Source organism: Ascaphus truei, chromosome 5 (assembly GCF_040206685.1).
Source record: "Ascaphus truei isolate aAscTru1 chromosome 5, aAscTru1.hap1, whole genome shotgun sequence".
Lineage (NCBI taxonomy): Eukaryota > Metazoa > Chordata > Amphibia > Anura > Ascaphidae > Ascaphus > Ascaphus truei.
This window is the reverse complement of record NC_134487.1, coordinates 276,340,218-276,355,226: the sequence shown is the minus strand read 5'-3', so window position 1 is coordinate 276,355,226 and position 15,009 is coordinate 276,340,218. Positions and strand designations below refer to the sequence as shown.

The window sequence follows — 15,009 nt, the reverse complement described above, 5'->3', positions numbered from 1 at the left end:
ATATAGTTGAAAAAAATGGGAGAAAAATTAGGTAAAAATTGGGTGGAAAAGGCATAGGGTTTTTAACTTGGGTGAGGGTGAAGCCATATGCATCCTGGGCCTTTGACTCTACCTTTGGGATGATTGTGGTGTGTAGTCAGGAAGTGTGGGTGGGGCGGTTTTGATACCTGAGATCCACAGTCCATCATATGCACCATCTCGTCTATTCTGTCCCAAACTGTGTGTCCACTGGTGGGAATCTCATTTGGAGCTGGGATTCTAAGTGGAAAAAAACTTTTTCTTTCAACCTGTACAAAATACACATATTATAAACTTTAACTTTGGTTTGGCTCGTAGCTGGATAGCTATCAGTCAACAATCCACAAACTGATCTAGAATTCCTGTCTTAACTGTTCTAGATTCTAGTTTAATTAAAACATTTATAAGAAAACTGTAATATTCTACATTTTCCACGTAGGTTCTGGACCAGCCTATAAGGCATACTTGTCGTCCAACTTTTCTCCTGAACTTTGCTAACTTTGTCTCTGGATTACTAAATAAAAGACCAGGTAAGTTTCCTCGCATGTGCAATATATATCTCTTCCTCTACCCCCAGCTTCCCCTTGTAACTGTTACCCAGCTACGTACCTGTTCCTGGTCCTCCCTCACTGCTCCACCTTCTGCACCACTAGTCCTAGTCAGGGCCTGCTCAGTGAGCACTAAACTCCTTTCAACATATAGTATTAATACATCATCTAGACTCACCAATCTCACGTCATGTGAGGGACCAACATGGTGGAAATCAGCTCACAAATTGCCACTAATATTAGAAAAGAAAATTGGGATAGGAAGCTTCTACAAAGAAGCACAATGGATTTATACATTAGGTACTTTATCCTCTGGGGGGCGATATGAAGGTTTTATGTATACCCCATTTATTCGGGGAAAAATGTACTGAGAAACTCTTTACTGCCAATGTCCAAAAGAAACTCCGAAATACGTTTAACACATTTTTTATACTTACATTTTTTTGATTTTCAGTATTCGTCAATGTGAGGGCCGGGAGGGGGAACAGAAAGTACAGAAGGGAAGGGAGGGGGGTACAGCAACAGTTTTGACATTTGGATTTTACATTCTTGATTACAATGAACCATTAAATATGCAGGATTTTCGGGAAAATTATACAGTAATACCAATGAGTAGTATTGGGAAGTAATTCCACTATATGATTGCACGGAGCTACTCCAAGGCGACCCTGGTCTCTTTACTCGAGGTTGCTAGATTGATTAAGGGGTGGCCAACCAGACGGTTGAAGGCTCTCATAGTTCAGCCAAGGGTGCCCTACCTTCTGGAATTTTGAGCACGAGTCCCGTAATATGCTCGTCACTTTCTCCATTTGAAGAAAGCACCAGACTTTTTTTCATTTTTATTTGGATAAGAGATGGAAGGTTTGGGCTCATCTAGAGAGCAGCAATGGAGTATGTCGTTCCATGTGGGCCAACATTTTGTTTGAGCGCCGGTCAATATCTGTTAGAGGCCGGTTCAAAAGACATGACCAAGCATCCAGGGGGAGTGGGATGCCCAGGGCACTTCACGATAAACTGACTAAATAGGTTTTAATAGGAACTACAGCTCAATACAAATAAGGCAAGGAATTGCCATGTTCCAACTTTACATACTAATAAACTAACAAAACATAAACCAGCCAGAAGATAAGTCAGTAGATATCATCAAGAATCAGCTAGGTGGAATGAATTTCTTAACTGTAAGGAACTAGACTAACTATAAACGGGTTGCCATGACAACCAAATAAACTATAAAAGATGCTGCGAGAGAGCCTTACACAGCCCCAGATGAAACTGTACCCATCAGCGAAACGCTCATCGGGTGTGGGCGGTAGATACGTCCCAGTTGTATGACGTGACGTCTTGCAGTGTGTGTGTGTGTGTGTGTGTGGCGGGGGGGATGAATGGCTGGGCAAACAGGAACACTTAAGACGCAGTTGCAGACTTTACCTACAGATCGCAAGGAAATATACATTTTTAAATGAAATTATATACTTAACGGAGCCGAAGGGTCTTTGACCTAGGCGACCATACTCAGATTGTGCTCTGTTTAAGCTATGGTTAGCTTTGTACTTTACGAGCTACAATGTACCAAAAACATCAGGTGACTATTTGGTGGGATGTGATGCGAGTCTGAAGGTGATTATTCAATTCTATACACCTCCACTGCTGGTTCATAAACCAATACACATATACTATGCAAGAAATGAACTTCTACTGTATATACTTGCAGTACATTATATTTAATAACACTGTTTGTGTGTACACTGGCGACACACTTTATTCGAGCTCGGCTAGTCCCACGAATTCGGGTATACCCGGGTGTATTAAGGTTTGTGACTGTTTTCTGCCCGAGTGCATTGGGTTATTTTCCAGGCAGGGATTGAAGCATTTTATTCCCGCTGGCTGCAATACTGCACAGTATATATATATATACTGCATTACAATTCATGAATTTATGCCATCTGGTAGACACGCAAAGCATTGCAGCCTATTAAATCCTAATCATTATCATTTAACAGATCAGCCGCCCGTCAGCCAGGCATGAACCCAGGCTGGGAAGGCAAACGCAACAGGGCTTGTCAGAGGTGAGGAGCGGCGCATTCCAGGTATCTGCCAGGTACATACTGGGTATTTGCTCGAATAAAGTGTGTCGGTGCAGTATATACACTTCTACCTGTAAATTAGAGCACCATGCTCGACACGCCCTCCACCAATTCGTATTGCTTCTAGATTTGTGTACTTACCTTTACATCGGAGTAGAGACCTTATCCACTTCATGAGGTATCCATACCTGCAGGACATCTAACTAATCAGCAGAGACATTGGTCACCTGAGATTCAACAGGTTTTACTAATTAAGGGGATAGAATTTTCAGTATGACAACCCTTTTGAGTGTTTATGTATAGCTACACTATGCAATTACAAATATTTGTTTATACTTACAACCGTGTGCATATATTTTAAACGGCTGGATTAACGGTACATTTTTATACTTGGGTATGCACCATTATAGGAATACTTTCGTTTTTACTCACACAAACGTTCTCTTTTGAGTTTTTATAATGCACGGCAACCACTGAATATGTGCAATAATCGTCAAAAATGTAAATACAAACAGGTTCTAACACTGTTTACAAAACTGTCACATGGAGTTTGCTATTGCTCAGTGTTGTGTTTACAAAAAAGGTGCAGCCTATACCAGGACCAGATGTGTAATTTGAAATAGTTTTTAAAAGAGAAGTTCCTCCTACTATTTATTTTGTCGTCAGCATAATTATTTTTTTACATGGTGGGCACCAAGGGTTTCCATGAGCCAAACTTCACCATTTTCAGCTCCAGATATCCCTCAGGAGAAACAAAATGGCCACCAAATCTAAGGCCAATAGTAAGCTGCAACATCATGTTTTGACTTCCTATTGGATGGTTATTAAAATTCCATTTACAAACCAGGAAGTAATATCAGTAATGTCACCAGTATATTAGGAGCAAGGGAGCCCCCCGGAGCTGAATAGTTAAGTTTGCCTCTGGAGGATCCCCCGGTTCTAAGCTTGGAAACAAACAAAAACTCTGAGGCTAATTGGGGGTGGATTGTGCCTTTAAAGTTAGCCTGAGCGAGTCATTTCGTTTCTCATTGTTATGCGAGATCACTGTTGAGAAGGCTCTTGCATAGGCTAAGTGGTCTTCCCTTTTCCTCCTGATCAACCTTGCCAGGCGTGGGGCTTCACGTGAAAAAAAAAAAGTGTGCAAAAGACTGGTTCATGACAACGCTCAAAGAAAAACTTTCTTAAATATCCAAATACTGGAAGAATAATATTTGTTTAAAGGAAAGAACACCAGCACTCCAAATACATTAATGGCTAATTTCTCTTGAAATCATATGAACATATTGTCAAGAAAAGAAAAGTCACTACAACTCGGTATATGTCCAAATCAGATTCAAAAGTAAAATTGATATACAGGTAAAAAAAAAACCTCAACATAACGTAGCAGAAAAGTGGCAATTCCTTTGCATAATGGCACAATGCATTTCAGGCCTCTGCTGGCCTATCTCTGGAAACCATTATTAATGCATTTAGAGTGCTGGAAAACCTGTATTACGAGATCAGGAGTGGGCAACTCCAGTCCTCAACGGCCACCAACAGGTCAGATTTTAAGTATATCCCTGTTTTAGCAGACTGTTGGCTCAGTTGAAGATTGACCCACCTGTGCTGAAACAGGGATAACCTTAAAATGTGAGCTGTTGGTGGCCCTTGAGTCTTGGCGTTGCTCACCCCTGTACTAGATACCAACTTGGGAGGTGGTGTTCCTTCTATGTGCACCCTCTATACCCGACACTTGTGCTGTCCCCAAAAGCTCTATATCTTACATGTTAAAAAATACTAATTATATTAGGTTAGTGGTGGCTGATTCACCATCATGTATCCTTTATATCTATAACCTACCCTCATATTGTGTCTGCCTTTTTGATTTTTTTGCAATATTGTTTGACAGGAATCTCTTGATTGCACAGTTTGTATTTGTGGGTTTGGTGTGGCACCGACCGTTCTTCTTGGGAGTAACAGCACATGTTGGATCAAACAAAGTGGATTTTTAAATGGGCAAAAAGTTGTATGAACACTTTTGTTGCTCATTACTGTGGGGGAAAAGTGCCAGATCGGCACTACTGCAGAGACTGAAGAACAGACCCAAAAAGCATCAGTCAAACTTACACAAGCTGAGAAAAAAATCTTTGTAAAATTTATTCATTTTAAATACATTATAAAATAAGTTTATTTTAGCCTTTAAAAACCTATCAATGCATATCAGAAAAGTAATCGAGGATTATCCACGCCACTAAAGTTAAAGTGCTAATACCACCCACCACCCATTCCTCATCTATCAGAAGCAAAAGACCCATGCTCCTTTGGATACAGAGCAGCATCATTTAGTCACAGGGAAGTTTTAAAGCTTGGAGCATGAAGAGTGTATAGTGCTGGAATGGTAAGGAAGACATACCCACTACATCAAGGGCAACAGACAAGGTTAGCTATGTTAGTGGCTGCAATTGCAGTTTGTCTGGTTATACAGTACACCTACTTTTCAAGATAAAATCCTTTGTTAATTTCCCCACTGCTGCAGATATTATATAAGCAAAGCATTCATCAACATTCAAAATACTGTCCATTTTTATTTTTTGCAGTTTGTCTTTTCATTCAAAATAGTTATCACCACATTATTTGAAGTATAGATCTTTCTTAAAATTGATGAAAACGCAGAACTTGAAGGTGATAAGGCATTCCACAAGACATCACTCAAAATTGGCAGTGTGATACCTACAAAGCCAATTCTGGCGTAGAAAAATAAATATATATATATATATATTTTTAATTTAATTTGTTGTCGTTTGATACTTTTTAGCAGACCAAAATAAGAATTTTTTGTAAAATAAATTAAAATGTACAGTGCTTTTGAAACTTTATAGGTTTCTACTACAAGTGTAGTGTAGAAACCTATGATGTTTAGAAAGTTCTGTACACTTTAATTTAATCTCCCAAGAACTCTTGTGTTGGTCGGCTAAAAGGTATCACAACCTACAATGAATCTTCTACGAACTACATCATGGCTATCTCGTGAAGTCGCAGTAGCAATGAATAGCAGATGATATCAACCAGCTACTTCACTTTAAATGTCACCCTTACCAACATTGTCTCAGGAGTACCAATAAGTATTAAGTACTCAACCATGTACTATTATCATTAACGTTTTGCTGCTACAGGAGCCAACAATGCATTGCAGAGCAGAATTGAAAACGTTTAGTAGACGTCGGCATTTTAGCACAAAAGTGTAATGCCACAGAACTGAACAACAAATATCGGAATGTGCAATGCAAGTGTTCGTTAATAGATACATTGATGTGATTCAGGCCGAGTACAGTGAAATATATAATTACATTTCCCTGAAATGTATAATCACCAGCAATATTTTTCTTATATAGGGAAAACTAATGAATTCTTACAGTGAAGAACGTAATCCCAATACAAAAAGGAATAATGAAGGACAATTGATAGAGAAAAACATGGACCAAGTGGTAGTTCTGTGTAGGATAGCTACAGGTTATAGCGTACAGAAGTATACTGGCACTGACTCGATACTATACTTCTCAAGCTGATAAACTAATTATAACCAGAACCCCAGCATAGCTTGGGTAAAAGAAAAGGTCTTGTTTCAGGGTTTTACTTTCCTTTAGCACATTAAACGGCTTTATCATTCAACTTAAAGCAGAAAACAAACTTCGGTAAGCGGTGTGTAGTAATTAACCATCGCATTAGAAAACAGCTTTTAACCTAGTCAAGTCGGCCACATGTTGCAAAAAGTGTTCGTGCTTCAACCTGTGTGAGCATGAAAACGGGATCAAAAATGTGTAATTAACACAGCCTGCAGAAGAAAAACAAATGAAACTACCACAAATATAAGAACAAAGAAAAGTCCTTGTATATGAAGACTTTAAGATGGACAGCCATCATAAACCCACAAAAATATTATCATCAGTGGACCAAATACAGCTGCCTCATGATATATATATATGTATATATATCTATGTTTCACATGTGTACGTACCCACGTGCTAAAGAATTAAGATCTATCTGTATGAGCTACAAATTTTGCTCAAAACTTCTATTCTCGTTATCGTTTACATATGCATCAATTTTAAGACGTTCAAGTGAACAAAACCCCTTTTGTCCATGCTCATATCTCTAACAGATCTGGATTAAGTATCTATATAAATAGTCAAAGTTGAGTAATATCACATATCATAAGTGAAGGTAAAATATCATAAGACTCCATCAATGCGATACAGTACCAACAGTATTCGCTTATAGTCCCCCTCCCCCGTTGATGTGGGTGAAAACTTAATTGTTGCTTTTGGAAGTACTGTAACTAAGAAATTAACTATGTTAAATTATAGAAGCCTATATCAGTAGAACAGTGCTTTATTAAACAAAGGTACTATACAGACTATGCTGCTGTGTATTTTTGCAGGCAAAGGTAATCAGTGGATTACATGGCAATAATATTGTTTTGCCCATACAGTACAACATAGGCATTAGGCCTCGTCCATGGATTTCTGCTGGCGCACTAAGGCTCAGGGAAAGCGGGTGCTTTCCCTGGCCTTAGACAGCGCGCCGTCATGGGGTGGGCCGGGGGCGGGCCAGTGACGTCACAGAGCTGGTTCGCCCTCATTGGGCGAACCGCTCACGTGACCGGCCCTGCGCTCCGCCGATCGCTGAAATGTAAGATTCTGGTAAGACCTACGCTTCCGCGCGCTTGCGGAAGCGTAGGCGAGCCCCTACTAAAGCCACTCTAATTGCGGCTGTAGGGGCTCAGTGCTGAGCGGAAGCGCGCCTCAGCACGCCTCCGCCAGCAAGCAGCAACCATGGACGAGGCCTTAGGCTGCAGCCCTGCTGGGGCTGACCACGCTCATGCTTGAGAGCGGTGACGGCACCAGCTCTCCAAGCATGAGCGCCGGGTGTCCTGCCTATTTCGCAAGCGTGCGCGGGCATTGCGGGCAAATTGAGCGCGCTTGAAACGTACATTTTTTTGTTTACTCAAGCACCAAGTTGAGTCACCGTGCGTGCAACGCGTGAGCGGGGACTTACACAAAGATTTATGTAACTAAAAGCGGCAAGCACCGCACGCTCAGCGCCAGCGGGGCCGCAGCCTTATACTGCAGCACTATGGCAGTTAGAAAAAAAAAAAAAAGAAAGAAATTAGAATCAGTGGACTATACGGCTGTAACAGTACATTTTTAAGTAAAGGTAGTAATGAAGGTGCCACAGAAGTGTAAACAGTAATGGTTAAGTGCCAGTGCACTGTACTTTCACCAGTATTTCTGCAAGCAAAGGTATGCAATACATCTATAACCGTATTTCTGTAACCAAAACAATTTTGTGCGTTTTATAACTGCTGTATGATGGACTTGGTCTTATGTATATTTAACATTCCAGATATTTTTATCAGCTAGTGATAGTGGTTCCTAGTGGTAATCCTGCACCCTTATTTAAATATATGATTTCACCCCCCTCCTCCCCCTGCATTTCTTTCTTGGATACAGGGGGGTGTATTGTGAGCAGCTTTTTATTTTTTTTCCTGTCATCAAGGCTGGTAGCATTTGTACATGATTGTTTTTCAAATGTGCGTCCTCCCGATAGCAGTATTAGGGTGTAAGTTAGTTTAACTTCTTTGTAAGTGAAGCCCTTCACTAGGACATGTACATAAGACAGTACACACTCATTCACAGATCTGGTGCAAAAAAAGGTCACGCCAAACGGCTCCTGGGCATTGACAGGTTAAGGCGCGAAAATATTAATCATATCTACACAGTAATTGCACATCGTCTCAACTTTCCAGTACACCCCACTCCCTCTGTTCTCTTGTCCAGCAAGGCACTAGAAAATAGTTCAAGTTTAGGCATTTGCTGTTCACTTGTGCTTGCAAGCTGGTCACTTCAATGATGCTGTATTTAAACTCATGATCACTGGAGTAAGATGTATGTGCTGTGGGGAAATGCACTTTAACATTGCATGGTATGGCATTAATGGGGTTTATTTTGATCTGCAATAACATTTTAAAATGATTACTTCATAAGTAACAGGAGTGTGTGTATGAAGCTGGAATCTGACACTTGGGCTAACTCCCATTTCATCTTCTCTTGGAGGCAGTGATTGCAAGATTGATTTAAGGGAGTCTTTAAACAACAATGGGGAAGGTTCACTAACCTCCAATACAGGGTACTGCATTGCGCTCACACCGTAACTGATATTACAGTCAATGGCAGCTAATGGATATTAGTTATTTTTTGGGAAAAATACAATCAAAATGAAATTAAAACGGAACGGTGAATATGATGAGGTAAAAGATGAATATAGGTGAAGATAAAATGAAAATGTTCGTTTTATGACCTCTTAGGAGAAAAAAAGAAACTAAAACCCAATATTTGGTAGTGCGGTTCAATGCTTTTGTTTTGGTCAAATTTGTTTGGGAATGGTTGCATCTTTCTCCCCCTTGCTGCCATAGAGGGACCACTTTAAGTTGCAGAGTTCTACCCTATGATATTGAAAATACAGGTAGTCCTCGGTAGCCAACGTTTTACTGTACAATGAATGGCATATCCAACGCTTTACAATGCTATGGGCTGTTTTTCAACGCCGAAATGCGTTATCCGACGCCTGAATGCGTTATCCAACGCTCACCGCCACTGATTAACATGGGACTCACTTTACAACGGTTTCACTATCCAACGCTACTTCCAGAACGGATTCTGTTGGATAACCGAGGACTGCCTGTACTTCTCAAACGCACTAGGGGCATTTACAGCCCTCATTCCCCATAATGCCTCATACAACCATAATCAATACTTTTATAAATGTCAACAAACTAAGATCAAAATGAAAATGTGTGCTATCTTGTCAATACTTCAAATGATTCCTGTGTAAGTAACACTTCCACCACTTATTTTATTACATACATGTAATCATGTATTGGTAATGCTTTGGCCTCAGATATGCAAAATATTTAGAACAGCATCTTTCTGTTGATCAACAGAAAAAGGAGGGAGTAGATTGTTTAAAATGGCACTCAAGTACGTCCGTGTGTGTCAAGAGGACAAAATAAATTCCACTGTATTGTTAGTGGAAATTAATTCTAAATATGCACATCAAAAGACCAAAATTATTAAAATGTCTTGAAATATTAAATATTACAAATATCTGAAGTTTAGTTACAGCATCATTAAAAAAATAAATCCAGCCTACACTTACACCTTCAAAATATCCCTTTTTTACCTACAGACAAATCAAAAGGTAAAAAAAAAAAAAATATATATATATATTCTTACCAGAAGGAAAACAATTCCCCACCCACCAATAAAAAATATAGATTTAAAATATATATATATACTCCTATTTATATATGTATATTTCTCCCATTGTTATACGTCCAAGTTTTTATTGAAGGCCTCTAAAATTGTGGAGTTGCTGTTCTCGAAAGTCCATTGTTGTGTGGGCGAGGAGGGGTCACAAATATTCATGAAAATCGTGCGCTCTGATTCCTTGCAATCCATGCAGCTGTTGCTGATAGGGTGATAAACAGACTTGTCCTAAGAGAAGAACAAAAAGTGTTTGAGCTATATTGTATGCGTTCACAGGCTGAAACACAGCTTATTCTGTCAATGGCACATGTCGACAAGGTATTGTATGCCAGTTGGTAATGTTTATATATAGATTAATCTATAGAGAAATCTAAAAATCCCATTCTAAATCCCATTTTTTTTGTTGGGTTTTCTGCTGTCAACTGGTTGGTAGTCTACAGTAAATGGTTATTCATTAAAATGTGACTGTGCCGATCGGGGCATGGAACCACCCACAAAGTCAATGAGAGATTCCATGTGATAGTGCGCCGGCTCACTATTGCACTTTAATGAATAACGCCCTAAATGTCGGATCATTCAATGTAATAATACTGGGCATCACAATACACCAGACGCCAATCTTTCAACTAGGATTATCTACTCTATTATTTAGACAAAAGTAACCAAGATGAGTGTAGATAATTATGGTTACAATCTCACAGTACAGAGACCCCAGTAAAACATAAAATTGTACTCTGAGATTAGCACTGCAATATGTGTTGGATTGATATATGCATGAGGTTTTTTTTTTTTAGCCCTTTGGAGCTTTGCCAACATTAAAAACTACTGCTTAATGAACCATAAGGACTCTAAGGCCCCTCCATTCAATATGCCCTGAATAAGTATTCCAAGTGCTGGAGAAACATTCAAATCCATCGAAATGGTATGGTCTATTACAAATACATGCATAGTCAGAAATGAATATACAAAAAGTGGAAGCAATGATTATTTTAGTGCAACTTGTGCCACCAATGCTTATGTATGTTTTTTGAAAGCACTGAAGACCCCTCTAGCTCGGAAGTAGTCATGTTATCTATTACTATGGATGATTACAGAATATTACTCTGCCTTTTAAATTCTATTTATCTGTATACTAATTTATCTTTGGCTCCTCATACTCACCTTTCTGTACCGCCACAGCTGGTTGCCCTTCATACCGTGACAGTCATAGAGTGTGACAGGGCTGGTGTGGGAAATGGCATCAAAGCAAACCTTCTTAGTGTGCTGAGGGTCTCCAGGACGGATGTCTTCTCGCCAGCCCAGGGTGAACACCTGCAGCACAAAATGTTTTAACGCTTTTCATCTCATAACAGATTACGTTTAACGCTTTTGCTTTGGTTTCACCCATAGACAGATCGTAACATTCCCAACCTGCATGTTACTCCAAGCCTCCACATTACGGCCTTTGGTGCAGGTTTCCAGACGTAGTGCTGAACCAGGAGACGTGTGCTTTGTGTCCACACACAGATCTGTCTTCACATTACGGATCTGCAGAATGTAAGCAGAGTTAAGTTCAGATAAGAAGATGGACCATTTGTGAACTCATCAAAACTGATCAACAGGACTGTTGGCATTAGATGGTTTAAGATTGAGGGTTTCTGCCCATCATACCTATAAAATACATAAAACCTAGCTACAAGATATATCTTATGATCACACCTTTGATTTTCCATTCTTCTACACCAGCGGTGTCCAATACGTTCGCCACATGTGGCGAATAGGACACCGAGTTGTGGCAAACGGGGGCACAGACAGGGCTGCCGCAAAAGGGACATCTACACGTTGGCTGCGGGGGGCTCGGAAGGCTGGTGCCTTAATTTTAGGGGGATAAATATTTAATACAAAATATTGTCTATGTTTTTCTACTCTAGAGTGCTGTGGACTACCACTATTTTTTTTTAAACATGTCTACAGTATAAATATAAAAGGACAACGCGATAATACGTATATATTACAGTAGAAACTGTTGCTATATGCTGCATTTTACTCTAGTTCCAAAGGGATTCAATGGAATTGGAGTGCAAAACAAGACATTGAAATACACACATTGTCTTTATAATCACAATCTTTCTATGTGGGCACACATCTATTTAAAAAAAAAAGAAGATTCAAAACGCACTTTCTTCATTGGGTTTTAAGTTTTACCTACCTCTCCCCAGGCAGCTGCAGATGGTTCTACCGGAGGGTAGTATTTGGGCAAGTCCCAGGCTACCTCTGTCATGAACCACTTAAAGCTCTTGCAGTTAAGTTTGCTGCGTAGTTCCTTCTGGAATGTCACATCACCCGCTGAGAGATGTCGGTAGTTAGGCCGGCGCTCATAGATGTACTCTGCATATTCATCCATCCAAACTTCAGCAACTCGCTTCAGGTTCTGCAACAGAATGGATGGAAACGTAAGATAGTAGTATGGGCAAATTACAAAATATTGTTTCATGGCAGTGAGTAGTTACAAGGTTTTTTTTTGTAGTTCCAGAAAACACCAGTGGATTAATATAAATACAACTATAAATATAGGATGAGTATCTCACCCAATTACATTTAACAGAGGTTGAACCTCGAAGGACAGTCTTTTTTCAACTGCCTTTACTATGGATCCAGTCACCTAAAATGCTATGAAGGGTAGTAAGCCGTTGATACTGTATGCTACATTTCTCTCCTAGACCCTCTACAATCGGACTTCCGCACTGCTCACTCCACTGAAACAGCCCTCACTAAAATAACTAATGACCTCCATGCTGCCAAAGACAGAGATCATTACACTCTGCTCATATTACTCTACCTCTCTGCAGCATTTGACACCACCATTTTCTCCTTCACATTCTTCATACTCTTGGTATTCGGAACAAAGTTCTATCCTGGATATCCTTTTACCTCTCCCATCGTACTTTCAGTGTCTCTTCTGCTAACACCTCCTCCTCTATCGATCTCTCTGTGGGGGTACCCCAGGGCTTTGTTCTGGGACCTCTTCTCTTTTCTCTGTACACACTTTCTCAAGGTGACCTAATCACATCTCTTGGGTTTAAATATCACCTCTATGCTGACACTCAAATTTACTGTTCAACCCCTGGCCTTACACCAGCTGTACAGACCAAAGTTTCTGAATGTCTCTCTTCAATATCATCCTGGATGGCCTTACGCCGACATAAACTTAACATGGCAAAAACCTAGCTCCCCATACTTCTTCCTAAACCTGGCCCTATTACCTCCTTCCACATTACTGTTGGTAGTGATATCATTCACCCAGTAGCCCAAGCATGCTGCCTAGGGGTCACACTCGACTCCTCTCTCACATTCTCCTCTCACATTCAAAATGTTTCTAAAACCTGTTGCTTTTTCCTCCGCAATATTACAAAGATACGCCTTTTCCTGTTGCTCGACTGCTAAAACTGACTCAGGCCCTCATTTTCTCCCGTCTCTATTACTGCAACCTCCTGTTGTTCGGCCTTCCTGCCTCTCACCTGTCTCCCCTACAATCTATCCTAAACGCTGCTGCCAGACTCACTCTCCTCTTTCCTAAATCTGTCTCAGCGTCTCCCCTGCTCAAATCACTCTCCTGGCTTCCTATCAAATCCTGCATCTCACACTCAATTCTCCTCCTCACGTTTAAAGCTTTACACTATTCTGCTCCTCCTTACATCTCAGCCCTAATTTCTCGCTATGCACCATCCCGACTCTTGCGTTCTGCTCAAGGATGTCTTCTCTCTACCCCTTTGTATCTAAAGCCCTCTCCCGCCTTAAACCTTTTTTGCTGACTGCCCCGCACCTCTGGAATGCCCTTCCCCTCAATACCCGACTAGCACTCTCTCTATCCACCTTTAAGACCCACCTTAATACACACTTGCTTAAAGAAGTATATGAGTAGCACCGTGGATAATACTATACACCCGATACATAAAGCTTGGCCCCTTGCAGACGCACTTACCAGAACGCCCTCCTACTGTCTCTGTATGTTTTTCCTACTCACCAATTAGATTGTAAGCTCTTTGGAGCAAGGACTCCTCTTCCGAAATGTTACTTTTATGTCTGAAGCACTTATTCCCATGACCTGTTATTTGTATTATTTGTTATTTATATGATTGTCACGTGTATTACTACTGTACACTAATGGCGCTATATAAATAAAGACATACATACATACATTTCTGAATGCTATAAGGAAATGTTTGGGTAGTTAGAGCACAATGAATAACTGCAATGTGATACATATGTTTCGTGTATGAAAAGTTCTGGAGAACAAGGTACCATTATTGAAATGGTTATCTACTTTGCTGGATGTGTAAAGGAAGATGAATACATTGCCTTTTGTCTATATCTATTACATTTGTGTGTTTGGCTGTTTCATACGTATCCCAAAAATCAGAATCTGTACTCTAGAAATAGTTGTTGCTATTGGGTGACTTATGTTTTTGTTTATATGCTGAATCAGAGGCAATAGTCTGCACATAGGCTTAATTGTATCGAGACCCGTGCATTTAGGAATGTATCCACTTTGCTTTGTTATATAGTCACTAGAGGGCGCTGAAACACAGCTGCAAAAAGATCCCCAATTAAGTTACTGCTAGAGACCTGCAATTTTTCTATACAAGATGTAAGCTTCCTTTGCAGAGAAGGCGTCAACACAAAACAACGTCTGCATATATTCTACTTTTCTATATTCTGTATTTCTAGCCTACAGCTGTACCAGCTTCCTTCTCACTTGTGACATTGTTGCACAGCCAGTACAGAGCAATTTACAACACTGTAGACAAAGGAGGTAGGAGAAAGATGGGTGATATATGAAACCCAAGATAGAACAGTGGCATGAAAAAAAAAATGGTAAAATATTGGCAGAATAAAGAATTAAGGCAGAAGAGAGCCGCCACTCTATAGGAAGAAGTGGTATGTGCAAAAATGCATTCGTTCTGTGTGATTCTGAAGGTTCTTATTGAATACAGCGGTTTTAAAGAGTTCAGTTTTAAAATCAGTACACTTAAAAAATAAATCAAACATCTCTTTTTCTTGCACAAACCCAGTTAA

General features: G+C 40.0%; 1 protein-coding gene across 1 annotated transcript in view; it reads right to left on the bottom strand.

The window, feature by feature from the left end:
- Window positions 1–4,762: 4,762 nt before the first annotated feature.
- Window positions 4,763–15,009, bottom strand: part of GALNT10 (polypeptide N-acetylgalactosaminyltransferase 10) — a 136,780-nt gene continuing 126,533 nt past the window's right edge. The window contains exons 9-12 of the mRNA XM_075602151.1: window positions 12,143–12,364; window positions 11,365–11,481; window positions 11,116–11,265; window positions 4,763–10,182 (exon numbers count right to left, since the gene is read on the bottom strand). Of these exons, the coding sequence (XP_075458266.1) occupies window positions 10,015–10,182; window positions 11,116–11,265; window positions 11,365–11,481; window positions 12,143–12,364 (657 nt within the window). The 3' untranslated portion in view covers window positions 4,763–10,014. The remainder of the gene's footprint in view (window positions 10,183–11,115; window positions 11,266–11,364; window positions 11,482–12,142; window positions 12,365–15,009) is intronic.